General features: G+C 43.2%; 1 protein-coding gene across 1 annotated transcript in view; it reads right to left on the reverse strand.

Moving 5' to 3' along the window:
- The window catches only part of LOC147703634 (transmembrane protease serine 9-like), a 153465-nt gene that overhangs the window by 21434 nt on the left and 107409 nt on the right, over positions 1-24622 (reverse strand). Inside the window, exons 5-9 of the mRNA XM_086929529.1 lie at positions 5735-6101; positions 4515-4570; positions 3792-3838; positions 3218-3385; positions 1557-1837 (exon numbers count right to left, since the gene is read on the reverse strand). Of these exons, the coding sequence (XP_086785655.1) occupies positions 1557-1837; positions 3218-3385; positions 3792-3838; positions 4515-4570; positions 5735-6101 (919 nt within the window). The remainder of the gene's footprint in view (positions 1-1556; positions 1838-3217; positions 3386-3791; positions 3839-4514; positions 4571-5734; positions 6102-24622) is intronic.

The following is a 24622-nucleotide window of genomic DNA, read 5'->3' on the forward strand; positions in this document are numbered from 1 at the left end:
TCTGGGGTTCTGTCTTTGAACACTGGTGCTACACGAGCCATCAGAGTACGATGACCTCAGTACCAAGCCAAACATTCTCAAAATTGGTAAATCAAAATGGTGCATGTATTCCTAACATCAAACCGGATCTCTATAACTAGTCATCCTGGTGGCTGTAGTTGTGTCTATTCCAGTTGGTCACATCCATCCATGTCCGTTGCTGTGAAGACCAAGGCAATCAGTCTGAAGCAAGTTTAGAGGTTAATGGCAATTCATGTACATTACATTCAAGTTCACATTTGAGAGGGAGCTATTACAGTTGAAACAAACTTGCTCAGATATGTTTAAGTGTGTCTTCCTGGCGTATCGCAATCTGGCCTTAGGTAGACCTCAATGCCATTTTGCTTGCAATAGGTTTCATATCATAATGTTCATTCTGTGTTTATAATTTGCCTGACACTGCATTAAGCAAAATGTGATTTGTTTATTTCTGAATGATGCTGTTCTCGAAGAGCCAGTTAGAAGGAGTCTTTCCGTAACATAATTCAACATAGCCCCCAAGTGCCCTTTGCCTAGCACCAAACAGATCATCACATAGCTCCAACAGACCATCACATAGCTCCAACAGACCATCACATAGTATCCAGCCGGGCCTCACATAACAACACACTGAACTTAATGTGGCACTAACAGGCCATCTCATAGCTCCCAATAAACACTCATTTAGCACTTAGGAGAATATCACATCTGCTCCAACAGACCATCACATTTTACTAAGATACCATCACAGAGCATAAACACATCATGACACCGAATGGACCCTCCCACTGCTCGCAACAGATCATTCAATTGCAACGGTGGTGAGTCAAGTTTCTGGAGTGAACAAGATGAGGGAAATAGAAGGAATATGATGAGTCAATCTGCAGAGAAAGTTGACAATATGAATCCAGAAATCTAAAACTGATGAAGCCTCTTGACAATTGTTACAAGCAATATAGAAGAATGGCACAGCCAGGAGGAAGGTCCAGGCAGCCAAGGTTACTTGCCAGCATCAGCTATTAACTGTGTAAAGGCCTACAGGGGTAAAGAGGGAAAATAAAGATTTGAGATTTGGTACCCTGTTTTGTACAATCTGGTAATGAAAGTAACACTGGATATTGGAGTTACAGGTGTATTTTCTGCCTAACCAAAGACTCTGTTAAAAAAATGCACAATCATTGCCACAAATGGTAATATTGTTCTTTGTATTCACTTAGAATTACATTAAACATTGAGTTTATTTAACACGTGTGAAAGGGTGTTATATTTAGTGTATATGCTAATAATTGCTGTCCTGTTCCTTCCCTAGATAGAAAGCTGTAATCTGAAAGTAGAGTTTCAAAAGTAATTATGAACTGTAGGAGGCAAGATGAGGAGACTGCTGCATGAACAAGGAGACCTAATGCTTTTCTGAGATTGCCCCATGGGAATCTGGCAGAACTGTTACAAAAATGGCGTCAAGTGATTGAATAGGTGCCATTATAAAAGACAACTAAATATGGCCTGAACATCACCTTGATCCCCCCCTTGCACGTTACCTCCATCTTGAGTGAATCCCCAGCCGGTGACCCAGCAGTTCATCCCAGGTGGGAACTGGACCGAGGGGGCGGGCAGACACACGGGCAAGATGTAACTGGTGAACTGGACTGGAGTCTCCAGCTCCAGGAGGGCGATGTCACCACTGGACCCTTCCACGGTGTAGTTTGAGTTGATGATCACAGTCTTCGGAGTGGTGGAAAACACGTTAGGATTGACAGTGTTTTGGGAGAGTTTGTAGGCACCAAGATAGACACGGAACACAGAGACGTTGACAGGTCTGCTGCAAACAAAAAAATAGAATATTAAAAAGTAATGCCCTAAAACATTTTGGGAATAAAAATCGTGATGCCTTAAATATGAATTCATAAATATGTGTTTCCTGTTCTGATATTAATGATCTTCCATCAGTCATCCATACATCTGCTTGAGCTTCGCTACCAGTTTAGGTGTGCGGCACATCAACGAATTTTCCCAATGGAAGTAATGTTGGCAATACTCCAATCTAAGAAGTTATGAGACCTTTTTAATAGCAACGTAAATTGATGGGAAAAAGAGTGAGAATCCTCCATGTGAATTTGCACCCTTGCATTTCTGTAATAATTAAAAGGGAATACCATACGGTTTCAACTGAGAGAAGGAGGAACCTACAGAGGATATATGGGTCAATGAACAACGTCAACTCCAAACCTGGTGGAACTCTACTTGCTCTACTTGCCGGGCCTGCACATTTTCTAAACCCGCAGCACAATTTACAAAGTCAGCACTTCTGCTTATATGGCTGCAAAGCTCACCACTTTCGATAGCTCTTGAAATACCATCAATGTGGAACCAAAAATGTGCAAACCAAAAAAGAAAAAAGCAAGGTAAATGGCCTTCTGCAGATATTTCCCCAGGGTCTGGGACTGCTTTCCTGTATCCAGCAGGATCTCCTCAACCCTGCTCCAATGTAGGAAAGAGCTGAGATGCACCTCTTTTATCAATTGCCTTCTAACAGAACACCTTCAATGTCCTTTTCATTGTAGCTTTTCCTTTCGCACTTTACAGCTCTCCGCTGCTTTTTGGCTACATTTGTGCTAAACAAATACCACAAGCATACAATTATTTATTTAAATCATTTAAATTAAACACACAAGTACAATAATTCTATAAAAGCAGATTTACATATCTGATAAAAGGTAAAAGACTGCCCAGTGGAAGATTTCTGGTCCTGCTGGGTTACTGTGGCACTTGTATTCCTGAGGGACCCTGTCACTCCTGTTATTGGGCAAATAGGAGATTACAGGCAACTCATAAAGGGACACCAAATGACAAGCCACAGATATGAATTCTGGGGTATGATGGAAGAAGCCCTTCATCTTCTTTTGGATTTGACTAAAGTAGCTCTGATATGTAGGGTGCAGTCATGAAGAAGCAAATTATGCAGTCTTATTTAGGAATTACTCCAAGGTTGCTCCTCCTGGGACACTTTCAAGTGATGATTCCATGCCTATTTCTTTTACCTCTAATACCCATTTCCCCTAAGGTCACCATCTAACAGAGGACTGATAGATCCTTTAGAAGAGCTGACCACACGTCCCCAGTCCCACACTGGCATCTGGCTGACGTAAGGCTGCATGTCCATTCACCCTGCTCCACCACCACACCTTCATTGTATTCTTACCTGGGAAAGCAGTGTGCTGCCGTTAACACCCATCTCTCAGTGATAAGTGAGCCCCCACACACATGGATCCCATTTTGCTGCAGGCTGATCTGCCAGGGCCATTGCCCGTTGTTGGCATCCACTCCTCCCACAATCCTGTCCGAGATTACTGGCGATCCACAAGCTGGAAAGGAGAAGATGTCGGACCTATCAAAGCTTGACACCAGACATCAGATTCATACGGATAGGTTTGTTGGAATTACCTTGGGTCTCTGAGTAAAGTTTCCACTTTTAATGTCTTGGAGACAGAAGCACTTTACAGAAACCATCTAGTAAAAACATGATTCCACCTAAACCTGAGGTAAATCCCATGCAATGTGGCAGCAAATGCGACCATTGCCTAATTCTTTGTAATGGAGAAGGAGTCTGTGGGTCACAGTGGATGTGGTTCAAGGATGTACATATTATGGGAATGTTTCTCGAATCTGGAAAGTTAAAATTGGCAAGATGTGCAAAAGTCTGACTGTTTTAAAAAATGAAATCCACCTGTGGAGAATGAAAGTTGTCTTGACTGCTTGGGCATTATAAAAGTTGCTAATGTAGATATACAATATGGACACTCACCTTACAGTACTGCAAGCTCTTGTCATTTCAGTAAGTATTGTAATATGCTCTCAAATCTGTGAGCTAAATATGGCCTAAGGCAAAATGATTTTGGGATGCATTGTCTGCTTTTCTTACCAGGGTGTGAAGGCCCAGTCAGCTGAATCCCTAAAAGAGAGGAATTAAAGTATTGTTACTTAGTGTTGGGATAACAAGCTTCAAAGAGTTCACCTACATTCTACAGAGGAACGGTAAAATTCCCTCACCTACTGTAGTATATTCAAATGCAGGCCCCACCTACAATAACACAAACAACTCACCTCACTCAGCATGACCAGAGATACACAGTTTACCTCGCACAGCAAAACGCAGGCAATCCCCTCACCTACCATAGTATAGTTATATGTAACCTGTATCGGCCACACCCACTTCAAGCAGAAACCCATTTTTACCTCACGTTGTGTGAGCACAGACACACTATGTACCACCCACTGTGTAGTTAGGTAGTAAGCATGGAGTCCTCAACTCCCCCGGTGTACTCAAGCACAGATTGCTTCCCTACCTCTGTGCAATAAGATATGCACACCTCATCTCTCCTAACAGGTTTAGTACATGTCTCTCCCCTTCCTCTGCTCACCCCCCCCCCCCATCAGTGTAATCAGCAGGTGATCCCTCTCCTCACATAGATGATCAGAAAAAATCCTGCAACTCTCACCACGGGGTACTTGTCAGTTTGGATCAATTTTCTTCTAGGGTTCTCCCCTTGCACAGCTAAGACAGATTTTTTAACCGTTCACTGGTGTGGGTGATAGGCCCTGCCTGTGATTGTACATCTTCTTCATAACCTTTTTTTAATTTCCCATTATTTCATGGTCTGTTGCTAGAAAACATTCTATCTACATCTTGGAGCACCATGTTTTTTAGATGGTTGGCCCTGCAACGAGCACAACATGATCAAAAGCTACATATTTCTGTAGACAATCGAATGAGTAGTGCTTCCCCTTACTCCATGGGATATTAGCACTCTAGGTGGTATCTTGGTACTCTACAAAGTAATAAAATAATAAAATATGTATATGGTCCTTCTTGCCTTTTTCATTCATTATATTTTCACCCTAACCACCTTCTTTAGTTCCTTGTCCTACTTTATTTTGATATTCCCTACATTACTTTCATATACCTCTTTCTTCCTTCAGTCTATGTCACCCTCTTTTCCTCTTCCATTGTGCGATGAAAGCTCCTTTTCTTCATTCCATGTTTTCACTTCCTAACTTCCTTGGTTAATTTCCTACATAGGCACCTAAATGCCTGACTTAGTTTACTTCATGTTATATGTACCTTGTTGTCCTTTCTTTCCATTCTTTTATTAAGTCCATTTCTATCCTCCTTTCCCCCACTGTGAGCTTGCACATGAACAAAACAAGTTTTTTCCTCCTTTGCCCTTCCCTCCCTCATCTCCTCTCCTCCGTTCCTTTCTATCCATTTACTTTTACAGTTCTGCCGTCTTCTCTCCTCTTTTCTCCCCTTCCTTCCTTTAAATGTGAATTATTTCCTTTGTTCAATTATTTCAAACCTTAATTTCTTTGTTGCATTGTTTTTAATTAACAAAATGCTGTATTCGTACAGTTTTGTGAAACTCACTTGAGCAATAGGATTTTTTTTCTTCACAATTTTATGTTTCCTACACACTGCTATTAGAGATATTTGTAAATGATGGACGAATTAGCTATTTGCCCTTGGTGCTAGTATTTGAAAAGAGGTGGTGAGGTCACAGGTGTAATCAGGGTGGTGGCTGAGCTAGCTTTTCTTTTGGCAGGAGATGTAGTTGTGGCATGGAAGTGAATGGCTGTGGCCTATTGGTCTTGTTTGTTTTGCTTGAAGTGGTAAAACTGGAGGTGAATGTGGAAAGGGCTGCCACTGTCTAGGCAGACTTACCAGTACTTGTGGTAGTGTAGCCTGCAAATGAACTAGTTGTGTTGGTCAAGGCCGCTGTAGATGTTGAGCTGTTTGCAGTGGCAGAAAACACAGTAGATGTTTTGTTGGTGGCTCCAGAGATCCGATCAGGAGTGATGGGAGGGATGCAGGGTAATGCAGAAATCATGCCCACATTTGTTGTATTTGGGGTGGGTTCTGAACTGAATTCCACTTCTGGGACATGTTGCTTTATCCAGGCATCATAGGCAGTGACCAGGGTGTAGACCCCAGGGCGGTTCGGCAAGGCGCAGCCATATCCCCAGCTCACCACTCCAGCAAGGAACCAAATGCTGCCCAACTTGCACACTAGTGGCCCTCCAGAATCACCCTGGTACATGAATAAAAGGCAAATTAGTCCATTTGAATTGGTAATCCTCAATACATCTCACAAAAATCTATACTGTTCCTTGTTGTCCTCAATTTTGCTTTCAGTGAGTTTTCCACTTTAAAATATTTAAATTAAAGGGAACAGTCTGATTATTAACAAGATAGCGACTGAGATTTTTCCGAACTAGTTTCTACCTCGTCACAGTCCTTAATTCATGAGAAGTTACCATGTCTCTGAGACAGGCTATGAAACCAATTTACAGCTTCCAAAAAACAGATGATCACCTTTCTTTGTTGTTTCCAATCTCAGACTGATAATATATATATATATATATATATAAAAAAAAGTATTTACAAGGTCAATAGGTCTTACCTTAGCAATCAGGTTGGATGATTATCTTTTTATAGCAAGCATACGGCACAAAAATAAAAATGAGAAATAAAAGAAAACAACCTAAATGTGGTGCCCATATCCTTACAATAAAAGTTCAAATTGAAAAATAATAAATACAATTTCAATTGAATAGTAGAGGGTTTTCTAGGAGCCAGGAGCACTTGTGAAAAATAAAGAAAAGCCTAGTACAGCGGGTCTTAACATTTTGACTTCTATGGGACCCCATGTAATCATACTGGAAACCAAGGACCCCTACTGAATGATTATTGGAATCTGATATTCCCCAATGACTCATTACTACAAGCTGGGGAACACAGCATGAGAATTTTCGATGATTTCAACTGTGAAACACTATGCACAAAATACAGAAACCAGCATTTATCAAATAAATATACATACAATAAAATGTTTTATTTAAGGTAGAATCTATTTACCAAGCTACTGGGTAAATGGTCCATTCTTCTCCTGGCTAAACAGTAGATACTCTGAACTGTATGGCTGGTGACAGAGGAAGTAGCAGAAAAACTTAACTATTTACCCAGCCACTGGTTAATAGAAGACATTCTTTATTGTCTGGGTGGTCGCCGTACAAATATGAGAAAAACCTAAATATTTACCAGACTACTGACTAAATAGTAAAGATTTTGTACTGCGCAGCTGGCAGTCGTGCAAATAGCAGAAAAAACGTCACTATTTGACCAGGCGCTGGTTAAATAGTAGAGATTCTGCACTGTTCACTTAAAAGCTGTGCATATGGCAGAAAAACTTCAATATTTACCAGTTTACTTGCTGAATAGTAGAGATTCTGTGCTGTTCGGCTGGCAGCCATGCAAAAAGCAGAAGAACTTTACTATTCACCTGGCTAAACAGTAGAGATTATGCACTGTTTGGCCAACAGCCTTGTAAAAAGCAGACACACATGTTACTATTTACCTGGTCACTGCCTAATGGTAGAGATTCTGCACTGTTTGGCTGGCAGTGTTTGGAAACATTCACCCTAAATTCCCCTCCCCCATGAGGCTCCATTTCAGAAACAAGTGCAAAAGTCCTTTTAGAGGTCTAATGACATTTCCAACTGAAAAAGCCTAATGCTATCTACTTTTGTGTTCACAAACTTGTGATTTTGCCACATGAGGCTCTTGGTGCCTAAATTGGCTTATATGCAGGTCCCCAATGAATGAATGTTTCCACGTTATTTTGACAGACATAACAAAGAGATAGTACTCATCCCCTAGTCTTCCTTGGTTATTCTGGCCCAGTTGTTCTTGTCCTATTCCTTGTGGCTTTGGTCGTCCTAGGCCTTCTGGTGTTTCACCCCTTGGCCCTTTATTCTCCTACTTTTTATCCTGCTTTTCTTACTGCTTCTTTCTCCAGCACCCCTCCACAATGACTTTAGACAGGTACAGCCTCCCAACTCTGCCATGTAGATGTATTCTCATGAGTGAATATACCATTATATTTGTTATTATAATAATAATATTATAATATTGAATATTCTTTGCTACAGCCAAATACTGCCTGACTGAAGCGCAAAATATCTGTGTGTCACATCCTGAAGCTTGTTTAATTTCTTCATGTCTTATTTGAAGATTAAAATAACGTAAATGTTTTTATTAAAAATTGATGTTATGCTTTTTTTCATCTGTAAACAGCTTATCTTAATTCGTGCACTTACCTTTTTACAATCTATTGTACACTTTTTATGCATTTACTCAAAAATACTTCACACATTACATCACCTTTACAAGATGGCCACCACCCTATGATTGCCTGGAGTCCCTTTTTTCTTTATGGCTGGCTACATAAAGACATTCTTCACATTATTTATCCGGCGACAAGTCAAGTTGTACATCATCTCTTTAGTCTATGGCCAGCTAAACAGCAGAGATTATGTACTATTTTGCCAGACGCTAGGTAAATTGCAGAGATTTTATACTATTTGGATGGCAGCCTGGTAAATAGACACTTCCTTTATTTAATTGAAAAGCAAATATAAAAAAGCACATTTTTCACTTTAATGGGAAGGATGGAGCATTTTTAAATTTAATTGAGGTCACTCCTCTTCCAAATTATACTCTGTTTGATGCACTTGTAACTGCCCCACAAATCAATCTGAAAATACTAACTTAATTTTCAGCCTCTAGTTTCTACTTCTTTCACATTTACAAGACATTTTAACATTTTCAACTTGACATTTTGCTTCTTTATTTTCATAGAGCTTGCTAATCTGTTAATATGATTTCATTTTCTAAGCAGTGGCAGACCCCCTGAGGGGACTTTGTGGACCACAAGTTAGGAACCCATTCCGTAGTAGATTTAATTCACATTACAGGAAATTATGATTCTTAGTAGCGCAAAGAGATTGTACTATTGAATTTGATAAATTATAACTAAATGTATATTTCAACCATGCAAGTATCAATAATAAAAATATAAAGCAAACAATGGCAAAGCCAATTGGACTCAATTTGTAAGAGCTTTTTGATAGTCTGTGGTGGCTTTGCCAAAGCATTTAAAATTGCACCAGCATTTGCAAAGTCACTAGCAGAGAATGGACCCTCTATTCCAGCTTCCCAAGTCTTTTAACTAGTGTGTCATGATCCATTGTGCCAAAAGCTGCAGAAAGGACCAAGAGAAGAAGGGCAGCAACCCCACTCTGGCTAACTGTGTTTTAAAGTCATCCCAAATAGAGATTAGTGCTGATTCTGTGTTTCTTCCAGGACGGAATGCAGTCTGGACATCGAAAACTTAGAATTGTCTTCAATGAAGTGTGACATTAAAAAAAAAAAAAATGTATTGAGCAGAGCAAGCTAAAACATAACAAAAGCAGTCATCAACAGGACATGTACCTACTACTTTGCGATCAAAAACCTGTTCATAATACATACAATATTTATAAGTGAACTAATCTTACTTATTAAAATACTAAAGTGCTACAGTATCCAGAAAGAGCCATACTAAAGTTTTCAAAAATCTGTACATTTTTAATAAAATCTGCATGAATAGAGAAAAACCATGATGCAACTATAATCCGGTTACAGCCTTAGTTTTAGGGGGCTGCTAAAGTCAACATTGCAACTATTTACAAATGTGCACATTTCCCCCCCCAGTCAAAAAGTGCTAAAGTGCTATAGTACCCAAACAGCTCCCCTTTAGGACAGTCTTTTGCCCGCATATAACCATATAACCAGCACCCATAATACTAGAAAAGGAAAGATTGCGACTATAATCTAGTAGCTTTCTCAAGTTTTTTAAGTAGAGGTTTAATCAAAATCCCCACTTTTATAGATGTGCATATTCAGCATACTAAAAGTGCAGAGTGCTAAAGTTCCAGAGTGCTGAAGAGCAAAATCTATAAGATTTCTAATCCTACCGTAGTTTCAATGTTCGGCAGATATTTCCACACAGCAGTGAATTTTGTTATAGCGCCTACCCTCCTGGCATATGCTTCTTCGAACATCATAGTCCGTTTCATTTTATTTAAGTATTTTGAGTAAGAGGGTGGGTCTTCCGACCTCCAATTCTGAAGGATTAAAGAACAACGAGGGAACAGGTCGCAACAAAAGTCTCCTCTGCTTTGGTCAGATCTTCCCTTACTCTAGTAATGCCAAATAGGGCTTCCACTGCCTCCGGATCTAACCTCTTCTGAATTGCCTAGCTAAACGCAGAGAAAATATTAACCCAGAATTGCTCTAGTTTTGGACACGTGAAAAATATGTGTAGCCAAGCCCACTTCATCTTCTGCCTGGCATCGGAAACACCTATTCTCCACTTCCGGATATTTTTTGCTTCGAGTTATTATAGTATGCCATTCATCGAGACAAGAAGGCCATCCTTTTGAAATTGGCAGCTCTTAGGGCCAGATGTAGGTCGCCAATTACCGGTCTGTAATGGCCGATTTCGGCCGTTACCGACCGGTAATTGGTTTTTGAGATGTAGGGGGCCCGATTTTTACCGAATCTGTAAATTTACCGATTCGGTAAATTTACAGATTCGGTAAAATACCGACTCGGTATATTTACCGAATCGGTAAATCCAGATGTAGGTGGAACTTAAAATAGTGCCACAGGCCCATAAGAATTCGTTATTTACCATGAGATACTATCTCATGGTAAATAACGAATTCCTGTGTAAATGCACATCTGTGCATGTACACCTGTGCCATGTGGCACATATACATGCCCTAAGGGCATGTATGTGTGTCACATTGCACACAAGCCAGAATCAGGGGTGCAACAGGGTGTCAAAGTGACACCCTGTCCCCCTTGTAAATTCGGTAATTTTACCGAATCGGTATTTACCGATTCGGTAATTGACATTGATTCCTATGGGCCTCAAGGCCCATAGGAATCAATGGCAATTACCGAATCGGTAAATACCGATTCGGTAATTACCGAATCTTACCGATTCGGTAATTGATTCGGTAAATATACCTACATCCCGATTGCCAGTTCTTAAATACCGAATCGGTATGATTCGGTAATCGGGGATTACCGACATCTGGCCCTAAATGCCTTACTCCCTAACTGGGATATGGACTGCCACTCCTGGCTAGACAAAGTGCAATTAGTTTGACGTGATACTCTTTCTAAAAATGTCTTGACCAAAGAAGATTTGTTAAGTTCACTCAGTTGAGCGTACCAGTTGCCCACCCCACTTAGTTTGGCTCGATATAGAGATATCACCAGTTTAGTTGGGGCACCGCATGATGTAAGTTTATATCTTTTTATAAAATGTACAATCTGGAGATACTCAAAAAAGCCAAGCTTGCTAAGTTCGCCATATCTATTTGGAACCTCCTGCCAGGTGATTATTTTATTATTCATAAAAAATGCCTTAGATCTTCTAAGCAGCAGTCCTTCCAATTTTTGAGGTGACTAGAATGGATTTAAAGACCCAGACTTTTGCATTCCCCTAACTTTAGATAGTGGAATCTGGAAGAGCTGGCTTGTTTAAAAAAGATTTGCAATCTAGAAGCATATTCCTGCAACTGCCTATATCTTGTCCTCTTCGGCAATTTAGTTATTTTTAGAAATATCAGTATTTGCGAGCCAGATTCCTGGACCATTTTATCTAAGAAAAAATTGTCTAATAATCCATTTGGTTTCAGTAAGATGTAAGATCTAAAATCGCTGCCTCATGATAAGATCGAAGTTTCGGCAAAGCTAACCCACCCTGATTGATTTTTAGCTGTAGAGTTGCTAGCTTGACCCTGGAAGCTTTTTGTACTCCAGACAAATTCCCTAAACTTAGACTCTAGCTCTTTAAAATAATTGGTTTTAATTTTCAAAGGCACGTTTATAAAAAGAAACACAAGTAGAGGAAGTATGGACATTTTTATAAGGTCTACACTACCTATTAATGTTAAGGGTAAGAGTGACCAGTTATCCAGCAATACTTTGATTTTATTCCGCATTGCTTGATAATTTAACTAATCATACTGATTAGAAATGAATACCCCCAGATAGCATATTGGTTCCGATTTCAAGACCTGAGATTTAAGATTCAAAGGGAGAAAATCACAATCGGTATTTAAAGTTAAAATCTCAGTCTTGTTTTGATTCATCTTATAGCCCCCAGTCAACTCGAATTGGCTGAATTCTGTTAATACCCAGTCGAGATTCAAGCTCTCCGGACTTAAATATAAAACAATATAGACTGCGAACAGCTTTAATTTTGCCATACCCAGTATTAGAGCTCTAATTTCCAAATAGTCTCGGATTTTGTGGCCAGGGGCTCGATAAAGAAGGTAAACAGTAGGGGGGACATCAGACACCCTTGTCTAGTCCCACGGAATGAAGTGTGACATCTGGGTGAAAGTTGCTCTTTCTATAAGTTTTCCAAGGAGTGATCCGTTTGTTATGGGTCCGTAGTTAGTGGGGTCTAAATTGTCCAGGTTAGGGTTTTTCAATAATGGGTGTGTGCATGCCTTTTTTAATTCTTCTGGGAAAAATCATGTGGTTAACCCCTTCAATGCGTGTGACAAGGTCAGCTCGCCATGGGCGGTACCTGCGCTGTGCGTTTGACGAGTTGACCTTGTCACATAACATGGGATTTTTAAAATTGCAGCACAGCACGGGAATTGCTGCAGCAATGATGCGGTTAAGGAGTTATTGATGAGTGTTCTGATTGGGATGACTGCAGAGGTTGAAAACCTAATGGTTTTTAAAGATTTGAGGTGGACAAAGGTCAGGGCCTGTTGGTTTGCTCACTTTGACAAGATCCAAAAATTCAGTTGGTGAGCGTTCTTTGAAGGAGCATAGAGTCTGTGCTTGCCTTTCCCTGGAGGACTTTATATAAAACATGGTTCAGGACTGTTGGCTTTTTTGTTGTGTGTGTATTGGCATTTATATAGCGCACTACTTACCCGTAGGGTCCCAAGGCGCTTCGACCGCTGCGAAACCCTTCCTGGCTTCCCTGAGAGATGGTCCCTTAATGGGTATCTCCAGGGTGAGACCAGGCATCCCCGGCGGTCTGGTGGGGCCGTTAGTGAAGATGAGGCAAGCTGATGCCCAGAGTTGCCGAGTGTGATCGCTGATCAGAGTGGGCACCGAGGCGAGAGAATTATCGAGTCCGCTGACCCTGGTCCAGAAACCTGCCGCGCCGGGAATCGAACCCTGGTCCCGGGCCGTCCTCTGCTCTCGGGTCTGCCGCCTCTAACCAGTGAGCCACACTACTTCACTTGTGTAAATAATAATCCAGCATATTTGCTTTAGTTACAAACTTCTCGAAAAATAGGGTAGGTAGTTTCTGTGCATTTTGGCCTATGAAATTCTGTGAATATTTTATAAAATTGCTTATTAGCACAGTTTGCATTATGGAGTTGGTTGCAATAGTATACGTTGTTGCCTTTTTGATTGATGAATTGTATATTCTGTTGTGTCTGTGTAAGCATGTTTTGTCTTGAGGGTTGTTTGTTTTTAGCCAGTTGAATTGATGGTTAGCAATTTGTTTTTTGATCTTTTTTAATTCTGCATTCATTCAAGGGTTGTGCTTTTTTCGTTATGCGTAGATGTTTCTAGAGGAATTAGAGTATCAAAAGCTTTCTGGAGCCATTCACAGCATGTTTGTATTGAATTTATTATGACCAGATCTGTGTAGGAGGTAACCAGGTTTTATAGTTCCTTCTCATTCAGCTTGTTCAGAGGTCGATGTGTAGTTAAGGAGCAGATAATTTTATTTGGGGTGAGTTTTGGTGTCTTGAGTTGGAACGAAGTGAGGTTGTGGTCAGACCATGCCACTGGGCTAATTCTTTGGACTGTGACTAGGTTTAGGTTGGTGAAGATGATATCTAATATGTGGCCAATGTTGTGTGTGAAATTGGGAATGAGCTGTTGTAGGTTGTGTGTGCTTAGGCCAGTGAGCATGATTCTGGGTTTGGCCTATTAGGTTTGTCAAAGCATATGTTGAGGTTGCCAAGAATGTATATGTTTGAGTATATTATAAAAAGGATAGAGGTGTATCTACCAATGTGTCTGGGAATGTTTCATTGCTAGGTAGTGGTCTTGCTCAATCAATCAATCAAACAATATTTGTAAAGTGCAACACTGTCACCCCTATGGGTGTCTGGGCACTGTGTCACTGTCTAGGAGGCAGGGCGTGAATCTCTTCCTGAAGTCTGCCTGCAATGGGGGGTGTATGGAGTTGGAAGGGAAGATCATGCCAGGTCTTGGCAGCGATGTAGGAGAAGGAGCGGTCACTGCTGCGACTGCGATGGATGCGGGGGTGTGAGGGAGAGTGAAGAGGAGCGCAGGTGTCTAGACGGTTGGTGGAAGTTTAGTCAATGGCTGATGTAGGCAGGTTCTAGGTCATGGAGTGCTTTGTAGGGGTGTGTGAGGATCTTGAACTGGCATTTCTTCTGGATGGGGAGCCTGTGGGGTCAATAAGAGTTCATTTGAGGGTGGTCCAGGATGAGTCTGGCTGCGGCGTTCTGTATGTTCTGGAATCTTCTGATTCAATGTGGCTGGTGATGAGGGCCTAAGTTATGGTCTTTCTGGTATTAGTTGGGATCCATCTGAAGATTCTGCAGAACATGTGAAGTGTGTGGAAGTAGGAAGAGGCGACTGTGTTGACTTGTCCTGTAATGGTCAGTTGGCTGTCGAGGATGATGGCGAGGTTGTGCACATGGTTGGTCGGTGTGGGTGTAAGTCCATGTTCTGCAGGCCAGTAGCTGTAGTACCATGCGGAGATCAATACCTCCATTTTGTTACAGTTGAGTTGGAGGCAGTTGTATTTAATCCAATTTGCTACATTGGACATGGCGTTGCAGAAGTTGATTTTGGCGTTGGAGGGGTCCTCAGTGAGCAAGAGCATCAGTTGAGTGTCGTCTGCATAGTAGATTATGCTGAGTCCGTTAGATTTCACATATCTGCGAGGGGGGGGTCAAGTAGATGTTGAATAGAGTGGGTCTTAGGGATGGTCCTTGTGGTACGCCGCATATGATGTCTTTGGATGAGTAGGTGAATGGAGGCAGTTGGATGATCTGTGTGCATCCTGTAAGGAAGGAGGGGATCCATTTGAGGTTTTCTTGCTGTATGCCTCTGTTGTAGAGTCTGTTGATGAGGGTGCTTTGGGAGACGGTGTTGAATGCAGCAGAGAGGTCAAGGACGATCATGACCACAGTTTCTCCATGGTCAAGGAGTGTTCTGATGTCACCGGTGGCAACAATCAGTGCGGTCTCAGTGCTGTAGTTGGCATGGATCCTGATTGTGAGGCATCCAGTAGGTAGTTTGGTTCCAGGAATTCAGTGAGCTGCTGGTTGATGGTTTTCTTGAGTACTTCAGGTAGGGGAGCACGTAGTTTGACTATTTTGAAGAGTTCCTTTGTGTGGTTGGCTTCGGAGTTGATGTGGGTGGTCTGTAGATGGAGAAGGTAAAATGAAAAGGTTTGGGTATTGTTGCATCTTAAGAAACATCCTCAGCTTTGGTGGGATTTGTAATTTCTGTGATTTTGTGTTAGAGTTTGATATCCTAGTGCAACAGCTTCATGCAATACTGGTACCATATCTATCCCCATCCATGATTCATTTATAAAAAGAAAGTCAGATTCTGTGTCTATCAATAGATATGATAAGTGGTCATTTATGTTGCATGTGGTGTGATTTTGTGCTGCAGGAGGGGGGAGTATTGTCCATAGCGGTGGGCAGCAAAATCTGCTCGGCCGGGTGGAGTTTGTGGAGATTTACTACTCTGTGCTTTTGTTGGAGCCCAGAGTTCAGCAAAAAAATGCCATTCGCTGCATGGGGGTGTTTACCAGCACCCAACCAAATTCTAAAGCAATTTGGCCATACTTTAATGCAGTGTCATGAGCCCCAGAACACTGCATCTCCGAGTACCGGCATTCCTCTTGGATGGAACCTTGGTGCTCTGGAAGAAGTCTTATCTCTATGTCCATTGACATTGTTAATAAGTGCCAAACTGTCAGTCCTAAATTCCAACCTCCTGCATGAGCAGCTTGCAGAGTAGTCCTTCCGTTTTGGCCATGGAGGTGCTGCATTTCCAGGGGACCTGCAGCTGGTGCCTGAGGGGAATGATGCTCCTTGGTAAATAATGGAGGCTGAGCCTGGGAGAAACCACACATGACCAGGTAGGGCTGCTCCTCCACCTCCCTTGTCTTGGGGGCAGAGATTCTCTCAGGTGTGTTGACAAAAAGACTCACTATGGCATCATTTTTATAAAAAATTTTGTTAAAAATTGTTGAATCTATGTATTGTTTTGTATGAAATGATTTTAATTATAACAAGTGTATCTAAATTGTGTACAACAGATATATTTTGAACCAATGCAATGTGTTTACAGTAACTAAATGTAACAAATGAATTCATATGTAAAAAATTAAAAAAAATAAATAAATTGTGAAACGAAAGATACTGTAGGTTTTTGTGTAGATCTAAATCACCCGTGTCACTCTATAACACTAGAAAATTATAGTAGGTTGTACCTCACAAACACTAAAAAGTGATATTAGTGTGTAGCCCTTTTGGTCACAAATCTGAAGTTAACCATACAGAAAGGACCCCCCCCCTTTTTTTACTTGTGTTCCTGTGAAATACTGTAATAATGTTGCCAGGGTCCGCAGGTAGAACCCACATTACACATTATCAACTGCAGGGTACAGCACCGTGCCTCACAGACTACTTTTTTGCAAATTGAACACTGATGCTGTGCTCTGCATCCCTTAAAACAGAGCTCGCCCCCCCATTTTAGAACACAGTAAGCCATGTGACAAACTGAAGAGTCCTTTTACTGATGGGCGTGTGTTGCAACAGTTTTATTTCACACAAATTGTTTAAAAGCTTGCAGGCTGCAAATCCAGGGGCGCACCAAATCTCTTGACTGACCTGCATTAACTTATTGAGCATGCGCACCGCAGATTTTTTGTACCCTTTAGTGTCACAACTCCTCAAGCTGAGCACATATAACTCGTCCTGACTCCTGGCAGTCTCTGCAGCTCATGAACAGGCATTGGCTCCACTCCACAAGGCATTAGTTGAAGGTCGCCCTCTCCTACCTCGAATGTTCACCTCTCTTTTTGTCAGCCAACCAGCGCCGCCTCTTCCAGCCTGTGAACAGAAGGCGCAACCTGCTCACTTGAAGCACGAGTGACAGGAGCACAGCTGCTAACTGTCGGCTACTCTAGTGCATGAAAAATGTCACAGCAACTTATCACCTTTGTAAAGGCGAAGGGACGACACTGAGTGTTCCGTCTTTAGATAGAAAAGGGCTTATGAAGCGGCGCAGCAGCCTTAGCCACCAACAGCTCACCCCAACGGTTGAAGGTCACCTTCCTGCACACCACAGGGATTATATCTGTGAGGCCACCTTCGAGAACATTCAGTAATTCGCATCATGACACAAGCACATCAACCCACTGAACTATCTCGTGGTTTGTGTGGGCTGGGAACCACGCCAGCACAAATTATTTCCAAGAGGTAATAAACTAATCAATAATACCTTTGTATGTTAAATATGAACGGTGTAGAGACAGGAGGATACCCGTTAGTACAGCAGAAGCAGAAGTTGCACAGCTGAATACCCACAGACAGCCTTCTGACATGCGTGCAAGCACAGCGCCAGCCTCACCAACTGTCACTACCAACTGTCAACACTCTTCAAACTGTGGGGCGCGCCCCCTGGGGGGTCGTGGTTGGGTTCCTATGGGGGCGCAAAGGCCTCTGCAAGCACATGTAAATAAAAACGCATGGAAGTGCAGCGATATTTATTTGCTGCATTTCCAGGCTGTCTTCATTTACTCTGAAGCCCTCAGAGTGCCGTGGGACCAGAGGTCAGTGGGTGTAGTGCTGGGGGCTCGGCTGGGCAGTGTCTGGAGACCTATTAAGACTCCAGCACGCCTGAGTTTTTCACAGGTCTTTAAAGACCATTTGCATACCTTTGCAAACTGGTTAAATGATAAGACCAACAAAACAATGATATCCTTCACCTCTACTAATAGTGCCAAAGAAACCAAAAAGAGAGGAACAGAACATCCCAGTGTACTTAGTACTTCAAAATGCAAGAGGAAAAATAAACTCTTCCGAAGATATTATGGGGAGTCTAACCCCACAACAAGACAGTAATAAATGGAACTGGATGGCCACAGCCCTAAATGTCCAGAAAAGAGAATGACTTGCCAGAAAGGGAAAAAGCACCAATAACAATACCGTAAAACTTTTATCCTGGAACATCGCAGGTGCAAAAAGAGAACTACAGGACAACACTGCTCCAGCATATTGGGAGTATTATGACATCATCGCACTCCAAGAAACATAGCTGATGGAGTGCAAGGAGGTGGTCAGTTATACACTCCATCATGTAATGGAAACCAGAACACATAAACATGGAAGGCCAAAGGGTGGCTTAGCAATATATATATATCAACAGCTCTAAATATCAAAATTGAACATCTACCGAGTACGAAATCAGATCTACAAATAATCAAAATGGTCCAGGGGCGTAAAAATCAGACAACAACAGTGATATTAATAAATCTCTATTTTTATCCAAACGCCAGGAAAAAAGAAGCACAGTCTGAAAAACTGATGTCGATAATCACTTCAATCAGATTTGAAAACCCCACTTGGGAGATAATAATAACCGGCGATTTCAATTCATATTTAATCCATACACCAGATGATGATGACCAGCTAACAGCGGACAAAGAGCTATGGTCTGTTCCCTCGCAATCCTTCTCTTCAATAAAGAGACACGATTTGAACGGGCAAAAGCTGGTTCTGGCACTAGAACATCTAAGCTTGCGAGTCTTAAATGGTAGAACAAAAGATGACACTCCTCCCGGTGGACCTATCAGGGTGCCCACTCCCAGTCAATTTTAGATTATACAATTTTAATGCTTCCTTTACTCGCCCGTGTGATGAAATATACGATCAAGCAATCAACCCGAAGTGATTATTCATATCAGGTACTTGAAATGGAAACAGGCTATCTAAAACATAGCCCGGCTCCCATTGAGATTGGTCAACTGACTACAACTAATCTGAAACGTATAAGATGGTCAGCAGAAACTCTGCCAGAACTAATATTACTAGCAAAAGAAATAATTGAAACAAAGATCATATCCGGCAATAACTCAGTAGAGAACTGGTCCACCTTCACGAAAAAACTATTAATTCAGGCATCCAAAATTAATTATGCACAGACCAGAAGGTTTAGGCCCAAAGCAAATATTTCCAGCAGGGCCTACTCGCTAAGAAAAGAATTGAGAAAGGCGGTGAGGAAAAACAACACACAGAAATGGGTGCATGGGTGAGAGCAGCGCGAGCTAGGCGCTGGGCTGTGCGAGAGGTCCCTTGTTTTTAACTGCACTGTGGTTTGATTTAATAAGCTGCTGCAGAACGGTGTGCTTTGAAATACTTATGTTCCGTTTTTTGTGTGCATTTCGTATTTTTAACTTGGGGGTATACTGGCAGGCAAAGTTGTGACCTTTATTGCCCCTCTGTACTTACCCGGTCCGTCTCTGGTCCGCCACGGCTTTTTGTGCCGCTTGAGCGGAGGGACGTGACTCCTCCCACACACTGCCTACAAAGGTGTCGGTGATCAGCCGCGCTTGGTGAGAGCAGCACGAGTTAGGCGCTGGGCTGTGTGAGAGGTCCCTTGTTTTTAACTGCACTGTGGTTTGATTTAATAAGCTGCTGCAGAACGGTGTGCTATGAAATACTTATGTTCCGTTTTTTGTGTGCATTTTGTATTTTTAACTTGGGGGTATACTGGCAGGCAAAGTTGTGACCTTTATTGCCCCTCTGTATTACCCGGTCCTTCCCTGGTACGCCACAGCTTTTTGTGCCGCTTGAGCGGAGGGACGTGGCTCCTCCCACACACTGCCTACAAAGGTGTTGGTGATCAGCCGCGCTTGGTGAGAGCAGCGCGAGCTAGGCGCTGGGCTGTGTGAGAAGTCCCGTGTTTTTAACTGCACTGTGGTTTGATTTAATAAGCTGCTGCAGAACGGTGTGCTTTGAAATACTTATGTTCCGTTTTTTGTGTGCATTTCGTATTTTTAACTTGGGGGTATACTGGCAGGCAAAGTTGTGACCTTTATTGCCCCTCTGTACTTACCCGGTCCGTCCCTGGTACACCACGGCTTTTTGTGCCGCTTGAGCGGATGGACGTGACTCCTCCCACACACTGCATCGCTTCTGGGGTACTCCCCTATTAGTATTATGTGTATCCGGCCGCGCAGCGGACGAGTGCAGCGGGCGCGCCTAAGGCAAGCCCGTCTGCGCCCGTCCGCGACCGTACTGCGGCCAGGGCCAGTCATGCTGCCGGCACGGGTATATTGGGGGACAGGGTCATCTTGTCTAGGGAGGACCTGCTTTCTCTCAAGCCAAAGGGGCTGTGCAAAACCGATCCACCGGATGCAGGGCTTTTGCTCAGCCCATTCTCATGCTTGGAAGGTGAGATCTCGCGCTGTGACGCGGGCGCCTTGAAAGAGGTCAAACTAAAGGCAGACAACAGCCAGCATAGTAAGCGCTTTAGAGCAGGATTGCTGAATTGCAGATCTATGATAAGGCATGCAAATGACATCTGGCTGCTATTAGAGAGTCAGGAACGGGACGCTTTGTTTCTAACCGAAACATGGCTGAATGAGCATAATATGACTGCCATTGCTCTAGCAGTACCTGACGGTTTTAAAATGTGCTTTTCCAATCGGGAGGATGGGAGGAGAGGAGGAGGGGTGGCCCTCATTTTTAAGGAGCATCACACTCTCACATCGGCCCTACCGAGCTCGATCTTGGGGATTGAAGCCTTGCATTTTTGCTTGCTAATTAGCCCCCAAATGGCTCTAGCTGGCATTGTCATTTATCGACCCCCAGATTGCCCAGAAAGCAGCACAAAGGCATTAATGGACACTATTGTCCAAAGTTCCCTCCTGCATAATAATTTTTTGGTGGTTGGGGATTTTAATATGCATGTAGATAGACCGGATAACTCACAGGCGGAGCATTTAGTTGCCTCTTTGAGTGCAGCGAATTTGGTCCTATCCACTAGGGGACCGACGCACAGAGCTGGCCACCCGCTCGATCTCATTTTTTTTAATATAAATGGCCTTTTAGTGAAAGATGCACAGCCGCTGTTGTGGTCAGATCATTAATTTATCCCCTTGGTAGTAGGGTTAGAAGGGAAGGGAACAGTCAAGGGGAAACAGTCTTTTCTGCAGAGGCAGTGGAAAAAGCTCAGCCCGGAAATTATAGGTCCAGCTCTGGCTCGCAACCCCCCACAGCTATCAACAAATGCTAGCAAGGATGCTAGGGCGATGAATCAATGGATAGGGGAGATGGTGGCACAGATTGCTCCCGCTAAGCGGGCAATGTCGCAGAGGGAGTCCCCCTCGGCCCCATGGTTCTCTGCCGAACTCAGGGTGGAAAAATCAGACTGTAAGTCAATTAAAGTCAATTAAAAGGGCCAAGAAAATGTTTTTTGCTTCTTCGGTCCAACAAGCGAAACACTCAAGTAAAGAGGTTTTTAAAATTGTACAGTCATTTTTTAAACCACGATGCATAGAGAGGGAGGTTCCCCCGTCCACAGCACTCTGTGATGACATATCAACTTTTTTGACAATAAAATACAAAAAGTGTATGATTCCTTTGCTCCTGCGAGACCCACAGTAAAGGCCAATTCAATAGCCAATGGTCTACGCTTATTGCCCCTTGGCCAATTCCAGCCAATCTCATTGGATATGGTGAAGCAGGAACTAATGCGCTGTAAATCAGGTTCGCCAGACAACCCCTGCCCACCAAAGCTCTGGGGGTTGATGGCGGATTCAATCGTGCCCACCTTGCAACACATCTGGAATACCTCCATTAGGACGGGAGAGTTCCCGGAGGGGTGGAAGCATGCAACGCTTCTTCCTCTGAAAAAAAAACCCGAATGAGGACCTGAACAACCTCCGTCCAATTTCTTTACTGGCGGCGCCGGGTAAAATGATGGAGAAATTAATTCAGCGACAGCTAAATAGCTATATTGAGGCCAACAATATTCTACATGAGACCCAATCCGGGTTTAGACCCGGTTTCAGTACCGAGACAGCCCTGATCGAGGTGGCAGAGTCGGTGAGGTGGTCGATGGATTCAGGGGACTCAGCTATGCTGATTCTCCTGGATCTGTCGGCCGCTTTTGATACGGTCGACCATGGCAGACTATTACAGAGGCTTGCAGCGATTGGGCTTCAGGATCAGGTTTTTGGGTGGCTACATTCTTATCTGTCAAACAGATCGCAGAGGGTGGCACTGGGGGCATGTTCCTCAAAGTCCAGGAGCCTGAGATGTGGTGTTCCGCAGGGGTCGGCACTAAGCCCTTTATTATTCAATATTTATCTGGCCCCGCTCTTCACATTAATTGCCAACTGGGGGGTCACTGCAATATCTTATGCAGACGACACCCAGTTGGTTTTCCCCTACTCTGAAGTGTCAGAGGCAGACTTTGCCAGCTTCAAGGGCTGTCTCGGCGACATGGCAACCTGGATTAACACGAATAAATTAAAGTTGAATCCGAATAAAACAGAGGTGATCTTTTTCGGGAAAGGTACACCTCCAGCGGCAGATCTATGGTGGCCCGGGGAGATGGGGCGTGCACCTCAACCTAGCCATTCAGCAAAAAACCTAGGGGTTAAATGGGACGAAAGTCTATCCTTTTCCTCGCATATTCAGCAGGTGACGGGGTGCTGTCTCAGCAAACTGAACAACCTGCGGAAAATTCTTGCGCTCTTGCCAGGGCAGTGTAGGAAAACGGTGATCCATGCCACAATTACATCTAGGCTGGATTATGCGAATGGCCTATACCTAGGTCTCCCGAAATACTTGATCCAGCGTTTGCAAATCGCGCAGAACGCGGTGGCTAGGCTGCTAAAGCGCATACCGTTTAAAGACCATGTGACCCCTCATCTCTGCTAATTTCATTGGCTGCCGGTATCCAGTAGAATAAAATTCAAGGCTCTTACGCTGGCGTTTCGAGCTTTGCACGGAATCTGTCCACACTATTTAAGATCGCGGTTGCCCAGATACTCCCAGGCCCGTTCTCTCCGCTCGAATGGCCGGGTTCTACTGCTAGAATCACGAGTGAGAAGGGCTCGAATAGGAGGACGTACGTTTTCGGCAAATACGGCTCGGCTATGGAACTCTTTGCCCCCGAGCCTTCAGAGTGGTCCCTCGGAATCCAGCTTTAGAAAGCAGTTGAAGACCTGGCTCTTCAAACAAGGAAACTAGATATTTCTTTCTCCCAGGGCTCTTAGTCCTGCTCTGCTCTTACAGCGCCGGGACACCTCCTAGTTGAGGTAGCTGTTCGCGCTATACAAAAGTCTGTATTATTATTATTATTATTAAAGTCCCAAATCACACCTGGCAGAAAATAAAGATTATCAAGAGGCAGTACAAAAATCAAATCTGGAAGTACCAGAAAGCACAACAGGAGACATTCTGGACGAAGTAACTTTTTTGTGCCAAACAGACAAACAACAGGCTCTTCTGGGAATGAGTAAATGGCACAATAAGATCAAAAGAAGTGATAAATAATGCCTCAGTAACAGAGAACTGTTGGGTAGTTCATTTAAGTAAAACATTGGAAGATTTCACAACATTCCCGAAAAGCGTAACAAACAGTAACAGCAAATCTCTGGTCCTTAAACTCTCTAGGAAGAATCACCCTGGACCACAATACCTCAGCACCACCCTAGCCCTACCACCAGCCCTGGAAAGTCTGTGGAGAAGTGTGGCTCACTGGTTAGAGCAGGCAGACCCTGAAGCAGAGGTCAGACCCGGGAACAGGGTTCAATTCCCGACGCGGCAGGGTCTTGAGCTCAAATGTCCACGGACTCGATAATTCTCGCTTCGGTGCCTGACCTAATCATGGGTTCACACTCTGCAACTCTGGGCATTAAGCTTGCTTAATCTCCACAACCGCCCCCCGCGGCGGGATGCCTGGCTTTGACCTTGGGGATGCCCTGTAGGGGCTATCTCACAGGGAAAAGCCAGGATGGGTTCCCAAGGCAAGCGCGGAGATACCCCTTCGGGGGTCGAATCAGGCGCTATATAAGAACATAATAATAATAAAAAGTCAACACTACATAGTAGAAGATATCACCAGAATATTAAAACAGGGTCGCAACAATGGAGCCCCAGGCCCAAATGGCATCCCACAGGCCATCTTCAGGGCTGATCCTGTCTACTGGGCAAAATCGCTATCAGGTCTCTACAACGAAATTGGCCTAACAAATACCCTTCCCTCAAGCTGGAAAGGGTCAATAATTAATCCGATCTTCAAGGGAGGTGACAGGCCAGATCTGGCAAACTATAGACTAATTGCACTCATGGATGTGGAAGCAAAATATTTTGCCTCATTAATCCTAGACAACTTGGTAGAATGGTCCAACATAAAAGGGCTGAACCCATTTAACCAAACAGGGTTCCGCAAAGGATGTGGCACAACAACAAATATTTTAGCCCTTGCCACAATAGCAGATAAGTGCAAACCCCAGCGAAGACCACTACAACTGTTTTATAGACTTCAAAGCCGCATTTGATCGTGTGAACCACGGGCTGTTATGGACTAAACTACAGAACCTGGGTCTCCTGGAAACAATGTTACGACCCATTATACAACTTTATACGGGCACGTGGGTCC

Source organism: Lissotriton vulgaris, chromosome 7 (genome assembly GCF_964263255.1).
Source record: "Lissotriton vulgaris chromosome 7, aLisVul1.2, whole genome shotgun sequence".
Taxonomy (NCBI): domain Eukaryota; kingdom Metazoa; phylum Chordata; class Amphibia; order Caudata; family Salamandridae; genus Lissotriton; species Lissotriton vulgaris.